The sequence below is a fragment of the Aspergillus stella-maris genome (assembly GCF_047715825.1).
Source record: "Aspergillus stella-maris strain CBS 113639 unplaced genomic scaffold BDV14scaffold_13, whole genome shotgun sequence".
Lineage (NCBI taxonomy): Eukaryota > Fungi > Ascomycota > Eurotiomycetes > Eurotiales > Aspergillaceae > Aspergillus > Aspergillus stella-maris.
In genome coordinates this window covers 143,068-160,237 of record NW_027396807.1, presented here as the reverse complement: position 1 = coordinate 160,237, position 17,170 = coordinate 143,068, and the positions used below count along the sequence as shown (strand labels likewise).

Below are 17,170 nucleotides of genomic sequence, written 5' to 3'. Positions count from 1 at the left end.
CCTACCTTCGTCGATCATTCTGTCAGCCATTAACTTTCTTTAAACTTCATTCTCTTACAGCTTCATTCACTCTTTACTCGCCGCCATGCGCCAGCAGCGCAACGCCCTCGTCGCGCTCGCCGCCACTGCCAACGCAGCTTCGTCTCTCTCTGATGTCTGTACGGTCTCTCACGTCCGGTCCATCCTTCCCAGCAATGGAACCATCCTCGGAATCAACCCTATTCCTTCCGCCGTGACTGCCAGCGTCTACAATGCCGATACCAGCTCCAACTCCACCAGCTCCAGCTCCGGCGGTATGGGCATGGGCGGTGGTAGCTCCTCTGCCTACAGCTACTGCAACGTAACCGTCACCTACGCGCACACCGGCCGGACGGACGACAACGTCGTAGTCAAATACGCCTTCCCCGCGCCCTCCGCCTTCAAGAACCGCTTCTACGTCGGCGGAGGAGGCGGCTACTCCCTTTCCTCCGACGCCACCGGTGGCCTCGAGTACGGCGCTGCCAGCGGTGCCACGGACGCCGGATACGACGCGTTCAACTACTCCTACGACGAGGTCGTCCTCTACGGCAACGGCAGTGTCAACTGGGACGCCACCCACATGTTCGGATACCAGGCTCTCGGTGAGATGACTGTCCTCGGCAAGGAACTCGCCCGCGGGTTCTACGGGCTTGACTCCGACGAAAAGGTCTACACCTACTACGAGGGATGCTCGGACGGTGGTCGCGAGGGTATGTCGCAGGTTCAGCGGTGGGGAGAGGAGTACGACGGTGTTATTACTGGAGCCCCTGCCTTCCGCTACGCTCAGCAGCAGATCCAACATATCTTCTCGTCTGTCGTCGAGCACACGCTGGACTACTACCCTCCCCCCTGCGAACTGGCTAAGATCGTCAACGCCACCATTAAGGCCTGTGACCCTCTTGACGGCCGTACCGACGGCGTCGTCTCCCGTACGGACCTCTGCATGCTTAACTTCAACCTAACCGATATCATCGGCGAGCCGTACTCCTGCGCCGCGGAAACATCTACCTCTCTTGGCTTCGGCTTCAGCAAGCGCCACAACAAGCGTCAAGCAGCAGGCAGCACAACCTCGTACCAACCCGCCCAAAACGGCACCGTCTCCGCCGAAGGAGTCGCCGTCGCCCAAGGTATCTACGACGGCCTGCACGCCCTAAACGGCGACAGAGCCTACCTCTCCTGGCAAATCGCCTCTGAGCTATCCGACGCAACAAGCACATACAACAGCGACACCGGCAAATGGGAGCTCTCGATAACCAGCATGGGCGGCGAATACATCGCGAAATTCATCCAGCTGCTTGATGCCGATAACCTTTCTACACTCGATGGCGTTACCTACGATACTGTCGTCGACTGGATGAACACCGGTATGCACCGGTACTACGATACCCTCCAGACAACGTACCCCGATATCACAGAGTTCCAGGCCGCGGGGGGTAAACTTCTGCATTACCATGGTGAATCGGACCCCTCCATCCCTGCTGGTTCATCAGTGCATTACTGGCAGGCTGTCCGGAAGATCATGTACCCCGACCTTAATGACGAAAAGGCCATGGAGAAATTAGCGGACTGGTACCAATTCTACCTTATCCCCGGCGCCGCACACTGCGGTACAAACTCCCTGCAACCAGGACCCTACCCGGAGAACAACATGGACATTATGATCGACTGGGTTGAGAACGGCGTTAAGCCTTCTCGTTTGAACGCGACGGTGTCCTCTGGTGATTATGCAGGCGAGACGCAGATGCTGTGCCAGTGGCCTAAGAGGCCTCTTTGGAGCAGTGATGAGGCGTTTGACTGTGTGGAGGATGAGGAGAGTATCGAGAGTTGGACTTATGAGTTTCCGGCATTTAAGTTCCCTGTTTACTAGATGGTGAATGATGTGTATTTTTAGCTACTTACTTTCTTCGTTAGCTATGCAGTTTACCTACCAGGACTAGCCGGTAGGTGGTGGACTTGTATAGCCTATCTACTGACGACGTGGCAACACATTGCCGTCACTCTTTTAAGAATCATACTTCTTTCCCAGCCAATCCGCCTATCCATCAACGCCGTTCAATCCTCTTCTTAGCGTTCGACATATCACATGTTCCATATAAGAAGACGCAAATCCATGCTAACCCCATTATATCGTTCTCACCTACCTACTCACCCTTGCAGTTCAAATAGACAACTATCACAATAGGCCCTCACCATAACATATAGGTCCCAATAGGATGCATCCCGAAAAAACCCATAAACAGAACCTCTTTACCACGCCCAACCCAAATGGCCCCTAGTAAACTGTGCCAGCCTTGGCAAACCAGAAATGTACCAGAAATGTAGGACCGAGCTAGGCCCGCGCTGACTTGCTCCTCTTCCGGTCCGAGTAGCACAGTACCTGACCCGGGTACACAATAGAGTTTATCACGCCCTCACCGAGGAAAGAGCACATCCGGGCCGGGGTATGGGTCGTACCTTGCTCAAACCTAACTAGTCTTTGGGAAGTTAAAGGAAGGTACAACCCTGGATGGCCCCTTCCCTTTGTGGAACTGTAATTTGTCAGCTTTTATATTATATTAGGAAGGAGCGACTGTCAATGATGAGCGTGCCCTTTTGACCTAGGTATTTACAGGGAAGGGACATAGGCCACCATAGATGTGGATTGACGTGACGGTAGCTGCAGTGGGTGCGAAAGTGCATCAGGATAGCGGCGATAATGTATCCTTGAATTGGGGTCTTTCATGATTTTGGTATATGTCTAGAAATACCTTACCCCAATCAACGTTACTACCATACCCATATCACCCCGGTGTATCCGTACCTGCAGGCATACGAAATGTATAGGTATATAAAATATCTACGCAACAGCACCAACCTCACCCCTCGTGTCCCTCATATCCCCCCTTCCTCAAAGCGTCTACAAACCAGTCTTGTAGCCCAAAAACTGCACGGCATCGCAAAAAACCAAAGACCACAATTAATCCCCGCACTGACAATCAAATCCACCGGAACAGCCTGAACACTAAACCCCACCGTCACACCAGCGGTCTCAATCCCCCTCAGCAAACTAGAGTACCGAATCTGTTCACCGGGAGAGGAGGAGAGATTGCCGATACACCAGTATATATAGTTCTCGACCGTGCCCAGACTCGCGCGTTCAAAGAGGTATAATCCGAATCCTCGACCGAAGGTAGATTGGTCAGCCCAGTCAAGGATCGGATTGGCCTTTCTGTACTCGTTTTGGATAATCACGGCCCAGATCCAGGTTATGCTGTTTAGGAGCGTGATGAGTGTCCACGTTGTCATTGCACGTAATTTGCGGTTACTTGTCCAGTGGATGTCGACCAGGGAGCCGCCGAGCCATGTTGCGAAGGTACCTACTATAGTGGAGAGGAAACTACCGAGTGCGCGGGAGCGGACGGTAAAGTATGTTGCGAGGCATGTTCCCGGATAAGCTTGGACCCAGCCGAAGTACCAGAATAAAGGATTGAGGAGGAGAATGGGCTTGCTTTTCCCGCGGGTCCATAGGGCTTTTAGTTCGATTGTCCAGTGGATTGCTTCTTGGTGTGTGGTTGCGATCTTTGTTCCGTCGTTGCGGATGACTTTTTCTGGATCTGAGAGCATAAGTCCGAAGAGGAGGCCTAGGCATTGGATTGCGATGAAGCCTAGGTATGTCTGGTATCCGACTTGACCCTGCTCGTTTAGCTTCACGTTGATACCGAGACTAATCGCGCCGCCGATGATATTGCCGAAGTTGCGGAATGTGAACCACGTCGCGATATACCGTCCGCGTTTACGGTCTTCAGGGTATTTAGTTGCAATGGCGCCCTCGACACTCCAGAAGAATCCCGCGGATATACCACAAGTTACGGACCCCAAATAGACGAGTCAGGTTGCGCCTGTGCGGTTATTCAGGTACAACCCGGCTGCATAGAGAGGATATCCGATTGAACCTAGTGAAAGCGTATATCTGAATCCGATGAGATTCGTCATGAAAGGCCCAAGGAAGCAGGTCACGGTCATAAAGGCGTAAAGAAGCGCGTTCGCTGCGTTGACGAGGTTTGGCGACTGTGACCCGCCGACGCCGAGACCGTTCATGGCGGACCATATTCCTGGTGCGCAAAAGGCGCAGAGACCGACTGTTAGGATTTGGAAGAGGGTGCTTCGGAAGAAAGGTGGCTTGGAGTTGATGGAGACATCTTGCGAGTGGTCGGCTGGTGAGGCTGCTGTTGCGGTCTCTGGCGTTGATTTCGTGTCGGTGGACATCGTCATGTTGTTCCGATGTGACAATTGTCCCGCAAGCAGATTTGCAGTCACATCGTGTGTAAGAACGGCGTGTTAATATTGCAGGGGAAATGGCCTTATAATGGTACGATGCCGAGGTTAGGGTTTCGCGATCCGGGTCGAGAATGAGAAACCCGGATGCAGTGGCTTAAATAACGTCAAGCACAGGATGATAGCTTCATTGAGGGCGAGTAATAGTTTGATCTTCTGTATCTGGATAATTGTGCTGGTTCCCATTGGTCAACGAGAAGCGACTCCGGATCTCGGGGGTTACAGGATTCGTGATATGAGGGGAAGATGAGCAATCTAGTGTGGAGGGGTAGAGCTCCTTATCAATCCATCCCTGCGCAGACGTCAAGCTCAAAACCGCGTATCCAAAGCCATCGCAATGACAACCACGGTTGAGGAACTGAGCGTTCCCAGTCTCCAGCTGAAATATGGGTCCTCAGAGACACTCACCTTCGAACCCTTCGCACTGCCCTCGACGAACCAACGTATTCTCGGACCCCCGCACCCACCAAACACAGTGACACCACTGGCTCTGAAACTGTCCAGCGAGACCCAGCCAACCCTTGACACCGTGATAGAAACGATCAAGTCCCTGCAGCGCACGAAGACACTCACATCCCTTCTTGCAAAACACGGAACGCTCCTCTTCCGCGGCCTACCCATCCACTCCGCGAGAGACTTCAGCGCGTTCGCCCATGCCTTCGGATATAAGCCTCACGAAATCATAGGAATTGTAGTTGACCGACCGGTTCTTGCACCAAACGTTGCACCCGCAAACGAAGCGCCGAAGGAGGTCAGAATCTATAATCACAATGAGTCCCCGCAAGTTCCTCACGCGCCCGAGTATATCTTCTTCTATGGCCACAAGGCACCAGCAAAGGGAGGTGGGACACCGATCTCATCGAGCCTGGAACTCTTTCATCGTGCAAGAGCCGAAATACCAGGATTCATCGACGAGCTAGCGGAAAAGGGGATTCGGAGTCAGGTCACATATAAAACGGAGCGGCAGTACGTGGGAGGCTCAACGCTAAAGGAGGCATTCGGGAAGGAAGTTCATGATGATGACGACGAGACGATGCGCAAAAAGAAAATAGAAGCACAGATTGCCCGGTACGGACGTGGTGAGTATACCTCGTTTGAATGGACACGAGACGGACAAGGAAACGAGGACGGTCTTGTTTTAACGCACCGTCTGCCTACCATCCGCACACAGCCAGGGACAAACCTCCCAACACTATTTACTGGGCTAGCGGCATATTACCGGAACACCATTGAAGCCAGAAAAGGAAGCAATTCAGGGCGAAAGAACGTCGCGCACCAACTCTTCGGCGACGGCACCCCTATTCCGGAGAAGTACTTGGAAGTGCTGGCGCGGATAACGGATGAGATCCGCGTACTGCATAAGTGGCAGGAAGGCGATATACTGGTATATGATAATATCATTGCACAGCATGGACGGGAGCCCTGGGAAGGAGGGCAGAGCGATCGAGTCGTATTGGCGAGTTTGTTTGACGGGGAGAATGTGCCGGGGGCTTATGGGTTTGGCGAGTGGGCGCAGGTCGTGCAGGCTCTTGATGGTTGATAATTCAAGAGGAATACCTAGGTACAATGGCTGTGTCACAAACAGTTTCAAACAAGGAGAAGAACATTCAGGGACGGGACTCGGTTGCTCTTTCCTGATGAGACATCGTATACAACAGACGGAGAAAGTAGGGAAGGAGCGACCGTGGGCTCTGTAACGTGCCTTCCTATGGTAGAGGAGCACATAGAAGGCTGCACTGCAAGTAGAAAATACCGCAGGGGATTTAACCAACATAAAGTCTTTGAACCTGGGGGGGATCCCTGGAAATACGTTATAGGTCATACCGGGCATGTCGGTCCTATCGGTCGTACCGCTCATATCGCTCCTACCGGGAATGTCGTGGGCGTAGAATCTATCATATATGGAGTGCCCAGAGCCCAACATATAAGAAGGCAAACTTTACCTACTTTCTGCACATCAAATCTCATCGAATACTTCCGACACTCGTACCTTACTCTTGTGTCCAATCTACAAAAATGGCACCCCTAAACATCCTCATCTCAGGCGCCGGTATAGCCGGCACAGCCCTCGCCTTCTTCCTCTCAAAGCTCGGACACACGGTTACGGTTATAGAACGTGCTGCTGAGCTTCGTACAAATGGCCTCCAACTTGATCTACGTGGACCGGGACTTCAGGTTATCCGTCGGACGGGCCTGGAGGAATATCTCCTGAAGTATACTGTTGCAGAGCAGGGGCTCGCGCTGGTGGATAGTAAGGGAAAACAGTGGGGGTTCTTCCCGGCGAATAAGTCCGGAAAGGGGCTGCAGAGTTTCACGACGGACTTTGAGATCATGAGGGGGGATTTGGTAAGGGGGCTTGTTGAGGCTTGTGGGGATAGAGTCAAGTTTGTGTTTGGGGTTTATGTCGTGAGCTTGAAGGAGAAGGAGGGATGGGACGGTGTCAACGTTGGATTCTCGAATGGTACCAGTGGGCAATACGACCTTGTTGTTGGAGCGGACGGGGTTGGGTCCAAGATCAGGAGGATCATGCTGGGTTGCGACGCCAGTCGAGATGATTCCAGAACGGGGTACTACCCGCTCGGGGTATTTGCGGCATATTGCACAATCCAAAATCCGCTTCAGCCTAATGAAGAATACAACGCGACAAGCTTCATCTCAACCGGCAACCGAGGAATCATGACAAGACGCCATGACCCGAAAGTCTTGCAAGTGTACGCCATGTGCAGGACACGAGCCTCCAAGCGTCTGGAAGACTCAACTAGGGGCGACTTTGAGGAGGAAATGCGAGCAATGACGGAAGTCTTTCGCGGCGCAGGCTGGGAATGCGACCGGATGATAAAGGCCATGGCCGAGTCCGAGGACCTCTACTGCGACCGAATGGCGGTTGTTACGCTGGATGCGTGGTCTCGCGGCCGCATTGTCCTGGTTGGGGACGCGGGTTACTGTCCTTCCGCCATGACCGGCATGGGCACATCGTGCGCGATGATCGGTGCTTATATCCTTGCTGGTGAGATTGTACGGCACTGCGGACCTCCCTCGTCGGCAAGTCCTACTTCAAGCGAGAACATAGCAGCGGCCTTGAAGACGTATGAGCAGAAGCTCCGACCATTTATGGATCAAGTTCAGAAAGGGCTGACGGACACGGATGACTACATGGCCAACTGGCCATCTTCATCCTTTGGCGTTGCATGTGTGTACTTTTTCTTTTGGATCTCGTCGATCTTGCGGCTTGATCTTCTTGCTCGGTTGGTGTTGCGGGAGAATGTCAGGAATTGGGAGCTTCCGCAGTACAATGAGCTAGACAAATCATGAAAGTGGGATAATTCTCTGACCGCAACTATGTCCGGACCTCTTTCTATCGTGTTGTATTATAGTTGACCAATAACATTCCCTACCTCTCCACACCCCCTGGGGCTTCGGAGTTGCTCCACTGCATAGGCAAATTAAAGTCCGACAAGTCCAAGTCGAATAATCCATCAAAGTCCGATTCAAGATTCATGTCAAACCCTGGCGTCAAAATTTGATCGTTGCCCGCTGTTTCAAATTCCGGACTTGGGTTATTCCCAGAAGAGGATGCCATCTCTTGCAGTATCTCGCGACATACGTCAAGGCTTTGCTGCATCGCCGTTTCGACAGCTTCTTTCACGGCAAGATTGTGGAGACGAGCCTCTGCTTCCGCCATCATCATGCTGAGGCATACGTAGGTCTTGACATTCATATCACCATATGAGACCCTGTCCCTGGAATACTGTACCAGCCGACGAGCGTCCTGTAACAATGGCTCGAGCCGTGCACGGTGACGCTTCTTGGCAAAGATAGAAGTGTCTGTTTGATGGTTTGAAGATAGTTCCAAGAAGATCACAAATGCTCCTCGGGTGATAAGGTCGCGGAACATACCAGCTCCTTGACGGAGAATTTGAGAATATAGAGGGTCATCCAGAGCGGTGACTAGATCCAAAGAAGTATCCAAGCAGACGCGTTGAGCGTGGCTGTAAAGCGGATTTATCTTGGCCCTGATGGCATATCGGCAGTGGAGGCACAGGGAGAATCGACCGATGAGATGACTACAGAAGCTACCCGGGAAGCTGGTTGTCAACTTGACCTGGCTTATGCCACGGGCGACTTCAGAGCAAGTTGATGAAAGTTCGTTACCGAGATCAAGGACCTGCTCGTAGGTTGGTTCTTCTCTCATGCTGTTGATGGTTTTTGCTATGCGGAATCGAAGGGGTAGCGACTTTGCCAGCAGAGACTGAAAGGATACAGTGCTGGAATTCGAGGCGTTCTCTCCGCTGTCATGCATTTGACCCTCACTAGGTTCCCGATCGCCAGGCGCCTTTGTATTGTAGTCGTCTTCAGTGACCATTGGTAACATTCCCGCGTCAATAGCCGCCTGTACGTTCATCTCCAATATAGTATACCACAGTCGCCTTCGCAATTCTCTGTCCTGGAACCTCATTTCACCCAGCAGATCAGGATCTTGGTGAAGGCCCACCTGCATGCCCATTCTTAGCAAAGAGCCAGCAGAGATCCAGACAAGGTCTGCTCCGATCTGATTTACCTGCCGGGATAAGAGCATTAAACAGTGAATCTGGACGGCCTGGATGGTTAGGCGGTTCTTCTCCAAAGGCGCTGATAGCCACGTCTGTGCAATATCTATCCATCCTCGGGCATTGATTGCGATCTGTCTGCGGGTGTCATCATTGGCACACATCGGGCCAGCAACAGTAGCAATAAGTAGAGTTGAAAGAACGAAAGGGTCATCGGTGCTTTCCGGGCTGTTCATAGAAGCTGCGTACTCAACCATAAACGAGTCATGACAGAAGATGCCATAGCAGGACTCGAAAGTGTCAAAGTACATCCGAACCAGTTCATCGATTACTGAGCGTTCGGGTAGAGAATTCAGGATCCCAGATGGAAGGCACTTTCTACTAGGACGATGCGCCTTGATGTCTCGAGCCAGTGTCTTGCATTCGCGGATGGTCTCTGCGAGTCGGCCGCTCGGTGGATCACTAAAAACAGGGGAGAAATTCCAATAGCTTTCGCCAATAAACGGTAGACCAGAATTTGATATCTCTTTTACCTTCATTCTGTCAGTGGCAAGGACCGCATGGTAGTAGGGAGCGTACCAGCGAGAAGGTGTTCATCCAATGCCCGTTCCCAAAGACCCTAGTTTTCGAGACGATCCCTTCCATTCGCGTTCTTTTAGGTGGATGGGTGGCTGTTGAAGCCAGTTCAATTGGACTACCTGCTCCAATACTAGCTGGGTCGCTGGGTCGCACGCGTTGGTTCTCCTCGTACGTACAAGACGCCGACAAGCCCAATGAACTGCATTGGCCGCAGCAGGGCTTGACGCGGTCGCATTTGACCTTGCGGGAACGACATTCGGAGCATGAAAAGGCCGGGCGGCGCCGTTTCCGAGTTAACGGGGGGGTATCCATGGTTAACGATGGGCGAGGTTGAGAATGGAAGAAGAAAAGTTTCCAGGAGCTGCCGATGTGGTATCCCCGAGCTCGGCCGTAAGAGGCTTGGACACCCGATACATCCGAACTCCGAACCTGGACATATGGTATGGGGTACTCGTAGGATATTTGAGGTAGATTAATGAGTTCAACCTGAACCTTGGATTCATGGAGAATAGTAACTAGAGTGCAAGAGGGTAATGCCAAAAAATACAAGGACGCTGTACACTCCAAAAAGTAATCGACATGGTAACTGGGGCTTACTAGGTCGTATATTCCTCTCTGGACTTTCTGATATGCACATTCTGCTTATATATAATGACACTGACACTTCACAAGCAGAACACATATGCCCGACACCCGACACTGCCTCGAAGAGGTCACAGTAACTGCCCAAGTGATTTGCAGTTACATATCAACCCCATTCAGCGTAACCCTCAAAAGGACCGAATTCTGAATCTCGTCCTTCCTCGCCATAAGTTCCTGCACATCCCAATTCGCCCACACAAACTTATCCTTGAGAAACGCGGCCTCATCCGAAGCAAGCCACACAAGGAAATGCGCCGGCAAATCCACTGCAAACCCAAGTCAGCATCCCCCAAAAAACACCAAACACGATAAGACCAAGGACAGCAACATACCCGAATCCGGCCCCACAGTAATATTCGGATTAACCTCCGTAGCAATAATCCCCGGCTGGACATTCACAACATGAATCCCCTGGTTCTGGGCAGCAAAATAATCAAACATCCTAACCGCCGCAATCTTCGCAGCCGCGTACGCAAACACACCCGGTAACTCAGGCTGCGGTATCCAGTGCGCAATGCCCGAGCTTGTATTGAATACTTTTGCGCCGGGGGCAGCGAGTGGGGTGAACGCTTGCAACGCGTTAAAGGCGCCCAGGACATTTGTTTCCAGGCCTAGGCGGAGATCGGCCTCGTTATAGCCTATGACGGAGCCGTCAGTGGGAAGGATGCCGGCATTGGCTGCGAATATGTCGATTTTCCCGACTTTGGCAACGATGTTTTGCAGGGCGGTTGTTATGACGGGCCGGTTTGTTATGTCCGCGACTTGGAAGAGGACCTGTGTTTGGGAGTTACTCGCTGCTGCTGCGTCTTTCGTTGCAGCCGCGGTATCTTCGAGGCGCTCGAGTCGACGGCCTATAATAGACACGGATTTTGCGCCGGCTTGAGCGAATGCGAGTGCGGTGGCTCTGCCGATTCCTGATCCTCCGCCGGTTATGACGACGTTTTTGCCTGCTGCTGAGAGCTCGGGCCTTGTGGGTGAGATGAAGGGGTATGGCTCACTGTGCCATTTCTTGGTGAAGGAGACGATCTTGGGTAGAGCGGGTGTAGACATGATGGAGGAGAAATTGCTTGAGTTCTTGTGGTTTCAATGAGGATTTGGATTTGATGAGGATTTTGATTCGATGATTATCTTCAGGGTTTTTATAACTTCCTGAGAAAGGTTGAGTAATTCTCTTTGGTGGCGTAACTTGGTAATCGGCTGCCTCCGCGGCGGGCTGATTTGAATTGATCCATATGTTAAGCTACTTCCATGCTTCCGCGGAATGTGTTATAAGCCATGGATTATTCAGTGGGCGGACATTTTCTTGACCAGCTCGCTTACGATTCCGGATGAATATTGTCAGCTCGGATATGGAGATGGCATTGTTGACCCGCCTATGGCAGGCCTCAGGACCCTGTAAGAGATAGATATAAGGATATCCGTCCATTTGAGCGCAAACTTGAACGTTTTATTCGGTTATATAATGACTGTACCTTCAACTCCACACATCCTTCTTGCTGTTTCACTTTCCTGGCCCTTTTAGCTAATAGTCTTTGCAGCCTTTGAACAGGCAGGGCATCTAGCACTTCAGGATTGAGGTCTACACAGAGGAAGCCCAAACCCATCATCATTTCTACCTAGCATACCCACACCATGCGCTCAAAAATGAATAAAATCACTCTGCAAAGAAATATTATACGAAAGCTGCAATAGCTCGTGACAAGCACTCCGTATCCTCTTCAGCGGCTCATACGGTTCCTGCCGTATCATCTCATCCAAAAGCGGCAACGAACATTCCGCCAGCCACTGGTCATATCTCAGCATTTCGTGGGTTGAGTACAGCATATTGTTGGCGATTAGACATATTGAGCCGGTTATATATGTGCAGCCGGTCATCCTGGAATAGAGGAATGCGTCTTAAGCTAGCTGTCTTCTTATCACTCAGGGTAGTCCAGTGCCACTCACCATATAAATGCCCGGTCTTTTCGTTCCACGCCCAGGAACAGTCTCATGTACTCTCGAGACTCATTTACGAGCACAGTCCATCCCTGCGGTAAAACTACTGGCTCGGTAATACGTCGCTGGAGAGATTTCCCTCCAAACTCCTGCAAGCTCTGCAGCCAGGGCCTTTCCATGGCATGAGCGCGACAGATAAGCGCCCGACACGAGAGATGCGTAGAGTAGAGAATCCCAAAGGCTCTAAGCGAGTCAGGGCCACAAGTACGCAGGACAGCGGCTGGTCGAAACTGCTCTGGGATTTGCGAAACCCAGTCGTCCAACACATTGTAGAGCTCTGCCAAATTCTGGGTTCGCGCGTGAACTTCCTGCGAGTGGGCGCGCACAGAGTACATGGCTTCGTAGACCTTCCCCTGGATATTGGCAAGTTGCACGCGTGCGCGGAAGAAACCAAAGCGGGAACTACCGTCCGCGGCGAGGAGAACGCCAGCCCCGTCCTCGGGGTCAAGGGCGGGCAAATCGATGTCGATATCGGTCTGTAGCTGGACTGATGGTTGTCCCGTTCGCATGCTAATGTCCCTATCGATGATATACGCAATCCAGAAAACACGATTACGCTCCAGGACAACTGAGGGATTAAGACCCTCTGAGCGAGCGCGAGAGTGCAACCCCAACTCATGCGCAAGACGCAAAGCAATAGATATTATCATCGTCGCAGGCTTTAAATTTCTCGCCGCTTGGAATAGCATAGCCAGGCCAAGAAGGATCTGGACCTTGATAGTCGCGGGTTCGCCCATTATTATCTCAGTTAAGTCCGCCTGGGCTCTGTTCAGATAATGCGCTGCCTTATGGCTTCCTGCGGGCTCAGACGAATGCGCGAGAGCGAGAGCCACGTTTATCGCAGCCACCATCGAGCATTGGATCTGGCCCGGGGCCGCGTACATGTTTCTGAGCATACTTAGGAGTCGTCCAGGGTGGAAAAGCGGAATCACGGAGTTGAGTGCTGCGAGGTATTTCTCTACGGCCGGTAACGCTTCATGCAGCGGTGGTAAAGGAAGTAACAGCCCGGCGTCCACGACGTCAAAATCTTGCTCGGGCTCGAACTCGAATGTGGTAGGTGAGTTTCTGAAAACCGCAGGGTCCGGAGGTACATTGCTCTGCAGCTTCTCGATCCTCGCCAGGGCTTGGGTTAGATTCTCCTCGAGTTGGCTTATCCGGGATTGTAGCGCTTCCGTGCCTTCACTGTTGGCGGGCTGTTTCCTGGTTCGCCGTTTCCTGCTGGCAGCGTCAAACGTGCATGCCGAGTCGTAGATTACGCAGTGGGAGCAGCGAGGGCGCTGAGCATCGCATTTGATCTTTCTGCGGTAGCAGAGATCGCACGCCTAGGTACAGTATGTCAGCCGCTGGAAATTGGAGCGGATGGGGTAGGAATTACCTTTCTTGGGGGTTTATGCTGTGGCATCGTGGTGTACTTTGATTCCGAGGAGCTGATCCATGCTCAAAGCAAATGGTAGGACTCCATGGTTATTCCAAAAGATGGGTTCCGCGGAACATTGCTGACAAATAGCATCAAATGACAAACTTATTAATTGACAAATGGCATTTACTTCTAAAGGCCTTTGCTACTCCAATTACCAGGGGTCCCACCCTACTCTCAACCGATGCTTGTCTAAATGGTGCATGCAGGAGTGGTTCTCCTATGTGGTAAACTCTAATTTGTCTGCTTCCTTCTGACTTGCCAGGTATGTGATTGTACATTGTATATGATTTGATTCTGAATTTACTGCCGTCAAGTACACCCATCCGCACTTGTGCCACGCTACTAAACCTGGCCAGAAGTCAAATAACCCCTGAGGAATAATAGCCAAACTAAATGATTTCAGTTAACAACAGGGATCTCGTTTAACAGCCTCCCAAGCTCGACCGTAACAGACTTGGACCAGACAAATGACGGTGACTATAAGCACCAAGAAAGGCTTGCGCTTGGTTCTGCGGCAACTGCTCTATAAATAGAGTAAAGCACTTTCCCTAATAAATAAAATACAGAGAAATAAGAGGGTGTCACATGTCTTATGAAATTGGCCAACTAGATTTTCGATAGCTTCCTCCCTACGGGCATTCATTGACCCTGCAATCCTATTAGTAAGCCTCAAAGATAGAAAGGTTCTTGATCCTTACTTATGACAGATTCCGGAATTGGAAGCCCCAGATTGCTAATCGCGTTGTCACACCACGACATGGCAGTTGAGGTAGCTTCTATGAACTGAGAAGGAAGCCGGGAATACCAGGAAACCCATAACCATAGAACTAGATTCCGGGAATATGTTTCGGAAACAGATCCTTTCAGAGCCTTAATCCATATAACCGCCGCAAGTTCTATAGCTTCCTTACAGTCGCAGTAATCTGCTAGAACAGCAATTTTTGCAAGTGACTGAAGATCGAGTTGCCGTCGTATACGGGAGGATTTGCAATGAATAATCCGAAGTAGGATCGTGAACATGTTAATATCCCAACTCTCCGCAGTAATCTCGACTGAACCCTTTTGCAGATAATCAATGCTCTCCTCCCAACCGCCAGTGAGCATGTTTTTAAACACTGATGAGGCAAATATTAAATGCTTCGCGGAGACTTTGATGCGGAAGCAAATCTCGCCCAGCGGTTCACAAATGAGTTCGGGTTCGATTGGGTATTCGGCAGTTTGTTCTTCGGCTAGGGCAGGTTCCTTGTCGGCAGCCTCTGTGGCAGGATCACCGACAAGCTCTGGGTAGGTTCTTCGATTGGTATCGTTGAGAATCCAAATTCTTTCGCAGCACGTTGGACAATATCCCCTAATGTTGGAAGAAAGGCGTGGGAGACCATGCCAGCAACCCTAGCCTCGTCCGGCTGTGAAAAAAGAGAATTCGCCTGGCGCAGTATTATTACCACCTCCCCGTCCAGATCAACAATATGAGTAGATTGATTTATAGTGCTTGTTGAATGCATTGGATGAAATTCTTATAGGGAAAGAGGGCAAGAAAAAGGGCAGAGAATAAAGGGATATTTAAGTGGGAGTGCAAAGTCTTAAATAAACTAGGGCTGTGTTTTGAATTATTTAATAGGGTGAAAGCGTGACAGTGGTTTACTAATCTTTGCCCTGGCTTAGTTTCAATTAAATCGGGCAGCAACTAAGGTTTCTATAACCATTCCCATTCCCAATCGGTAAGGCCTCCATAACACAGCTAGCTCTACCTCACGACAGCAACACGCGACCCTTCCAGAACCCTATAGTGATTGAACAGCGAGCTAACCTCTTCACTAAAATATATCTCACTAGATTCAAGCACGATCTGATAATCCTATAAATTTAAGCGTCCGCATGCAGTTAGTGCAACCTTACTCTTGTTCCGACGATTTCTAGATTACCGTAGCTACAAGATGGCTAACAGGATACCAACCAAGCCCAGATCATGGCACACAACCAAGACGACCCCCAGACTATGAATTAGTCTAACAGTGGTTCTGGTGCTGAGAGTGAGCAACCCGAACCGCGCACCAGGATGTCTCCTGGAGGCCTACTAGATGAGATTGACTTCGAGCGACACATTGTGTAGGACATGGATACAAGTAATGCCTTATGGTTAGGTACCAGGTTTGCGTAGCCTGATACTACCAAGTTGGAGCTGGAGATGGCCTGCATGACTCTCAAGACCAAACACGAACTTAGTAACAGGCGGCTCCCTTTGGACAGCTTCTCGTGAAACTAAAAGCAAAGTATCAAATACTACCACGTGCTGATTATCTTGACTACTTCAAGCAGGCGCATTTGATCACAGCCGCTACATTCGGGCCCGCGGTGGAACGATTGATGCAGGCCTTGGTTGGTTTGGAGAATCTCGGTCGTGCATATATTGCTGGTTTTAAGGAGTATTCAAAAACCGATAAGTACCAGGAGAGATTCCCCGAGTATCAGGAAGCGCGTGATTGGGTAAGATGAAACAAACTGTTAGGTGAAACAGCCATGCAACAAGTCCCGTTGCGATATTCACACTATAGAAGTGCACTCCTGGCATGTTACAAAAGCCAGCATTGGCAATGTATGTTTACACCATTTAAGGCTTTTTTTTATCAACCATTAATTTTACGTATTATGTACATAATGCCGTGTCTAGAGACCTGGATTTGATTTGATTATGGCTATGAGAAGATTTATCCACAAGTCTGAAAACTGTAGCCCTAGTTTAATGAAACTGCAAAAGCTGCTATCTGCGCAATAATCGATATAGTTTATCCCTTTAACGTGGGCGTTCTGATGATTGCCCCTCAACTGTGTTATGCCGTAATATTTTATGAGCGTCACCGGTAGGCGTAATTACTCGACATCAGCCAGTAGGAGTATTAATGAATGAAGGTCTGATTCTGTCAATCTAGCTGCAAATGGTCGTTTAAATACACAGATAATAATAAGCAATCTAGCCCGATAAAGCAACTAGAAGAGATATAACTTTTAAACCGTGGAAATAACAGAAATCTCTGCATAATCTCGGTGAAACGGAGAGCGTAGTTCCGACATCCCAAATAGGAAGGCGTTACATATGCTGGTGGTTGACATATTTGTACTGTCGGCAGATCAGTATGGGTGTGAGGAGAGGTGTCTTGTTCAAGATGGTGGCTTGGAAGGGACACCAGTATCACGACTGCCTGCAAGTCATGATCCCGAGCGTGACGAAGAGGTCACGTGGATTTCAAGTACCTGGGTACTTGAAATCTGAGACCTTATTCTGGGCACCGTGCCCGGGATGAGGATCGCGAGATACTGCGTGTTCCGACCGCCTACCCATCTCGGTTAGCCTCGCTCCGCGAGGGTCCATCCGCGTGTTTGTTTACGATCCTCTTTGAATGCCTTCATGCTTTGAATTCCGTACATAGAGTACCAGATAGATCAATTCAAGTCTTCTGATAGGCTCACCGTCTTAACCAGGTTGTTTGCAACTATACGTGTTTTATAATGTTCAGGACCCAGTACCTTCTCGAAGCCTGCCAGGGCTCGCTGATACATCTCCTCTGCCTCTTGCAGCTTGCCCTGATTCTTGTAGAGAGCCCCAAGATTATTAACTGTGTCAAGGGTGGATGTGTGGTTAGGCCCCAGTGCCTTCTCC

General features: G+C 50.6%; 8 protein-coding genes across 8 annotated transcripts; 3 read left to right on the top strand and 5 right to left on the bottom strand.

Moving 5' to 3' along the window:
- Positions 1–85: 85 nt before the first annotated feature.
- On the top strand, positions 86–1,885 carry BDV14DRAFT_207382 (putative tannase; the record flags this gene model as incomplete). The annotated part of the gene is made up of 1 exon (XM_073775127.1): positions 86–1,885. The coding sequence occupies one exon, from the start codon at positions 86–88 to the stop codon at positions 1,883–1,885; it is 1,800 nt and encodes a 599-aa protein (XP_073630454.1).
- Positions 1,886–2,889: 1,004 nt separating this feature from the next.
- BDV14DRAFT_188278 (uncharacterized protein) lies at positions 2,890–4,269 on the bottom strand (the record flags this gene model as incomplete). The annotated part of the gene is made up of 2 exons (XM_073771043.1): positions 2,890–3,832; positions 3,917–4,269. The coding sequence occupies 2 exons, from the start codon at positions 4,267–4,269 to the stop codon at positions 2,890–2,892; spliced, it is 1,296 nt and encodes a 431-aa protein (XP_073630453.1).
- A 400-nt stretch (positions 4,270–4,669) lies between these two features.
- BDV14DRAFT_207380 (uncharacterized protein) lies at positions 4,670–5,939 on the top strand (the record flags this gene model as incomplete). Its single annotated transcript, XM_073775126.1, has 1 exon — positions 4,670–5,939. The coding sequence occupies one exon, from the start codon at positions 4,670–4,672 to the stop codon at positions 5,870–5,872; it is 1,203 nt and encodes a 400-aa protein (XP_073630452.1). The 3' UTR covers positions 5,873–5,939.
- A 409-nt stretch (positions 5,940–6,348) lies between these two features.
- On the top strand, positions 6,349–7,647 carry BDV14DRAFT_207378 (uncharacterized protein; the record flags this gene model as incomplete). The annotated part of the gene is made up of 1 exon (XM_073775125.1): positions 6,349–7,647. The coding sequence occupies one exon, from the start codon at positions 6,349–6,351 to the stop codon at positions 7,642–7,644; it is 1,296 nt and encodes a 431-aa protein (XP_073630451.1).
- A 76-nt stretch (positions 7,648–7,723) lies between these two features.
- Positions 7,724–9,770, bottom strand: BDV14DRAFT_207377 (putative C6 transcription factor; the record flags this gene model as incomplete). Its single annotated transcript, XM_073775124.1, has 2 exons — positions 7,724–9,412; positions 9,459–9,770. 2 exons carry the CDS (start codon positions 9,768–9,770, stop codon positions 7,724–7,726), a joined length of 2,001 nt encoding a protein of 666 aa, XP_073630450.1.
- Positions 9,771–10,199: 429 nt separating this feature from the next.
- Positions 10,200–11,150, bottom strand: BDV14DRAFT_197852 (SDR family NAD(P)-dependent oxidoreductase; the record flags this gene model as incomplete). The annotated part of the gene is made up of 2 exons (XM_073772781.1): positions 10,200–10,366; positions 10,433–11,150. 2 exons carry the CDS (start codon positions 11,148–11,150, stop codon positions 10,200–10,202), a joined length of 885 nt encoding a protein of 294 aa, XP_073630449.1.
- Positions 11,151–11,738: 588 nt separating this feature from the next.
- Positions 11,739–13,497, bottom strand: BDV14DRAFT_188273 (transcription factor domain-containing protein; the record flags this gene model as incomplete). The annotated part of the gene is made up of 3 exons (XM_073771042.1): positions 11,739–11,976; positions 12,045–13,417; positions 13,471–13,497. The coding sequence occupies 3 exons, from the start codon at positions 13,495–13,497 to the stop codon at positions 11,739–11,741; spliced, it is 1,638 nt and encodes a 545-aa protein (XP_073630448.1).
- A 687-nt stretch (positions 13,498–14,184) lies between these two features.
- On the bottom strand, positions 14,185–15,017 carry BDV14DRAFT_188272 (uncharacterized protein; the record flags this gene model as incomplete). The annotated part of the gene is made up of 3 exons (XM_073771041.1): positions 14,185–14,744; positions 14,791–14,863; positions 14,904–15,017. The coding sequence occupies 3 exons, from the start codon at positions 15,015–15,017 to the stop codon at positions 14,185–14,187; spliced, it is 747 nt and encodes a 248-aa protein (XP_073630447.1).
- Between the last annotated feature and the right edge of the window lie 2,153 nt (positions 15,018–17,170).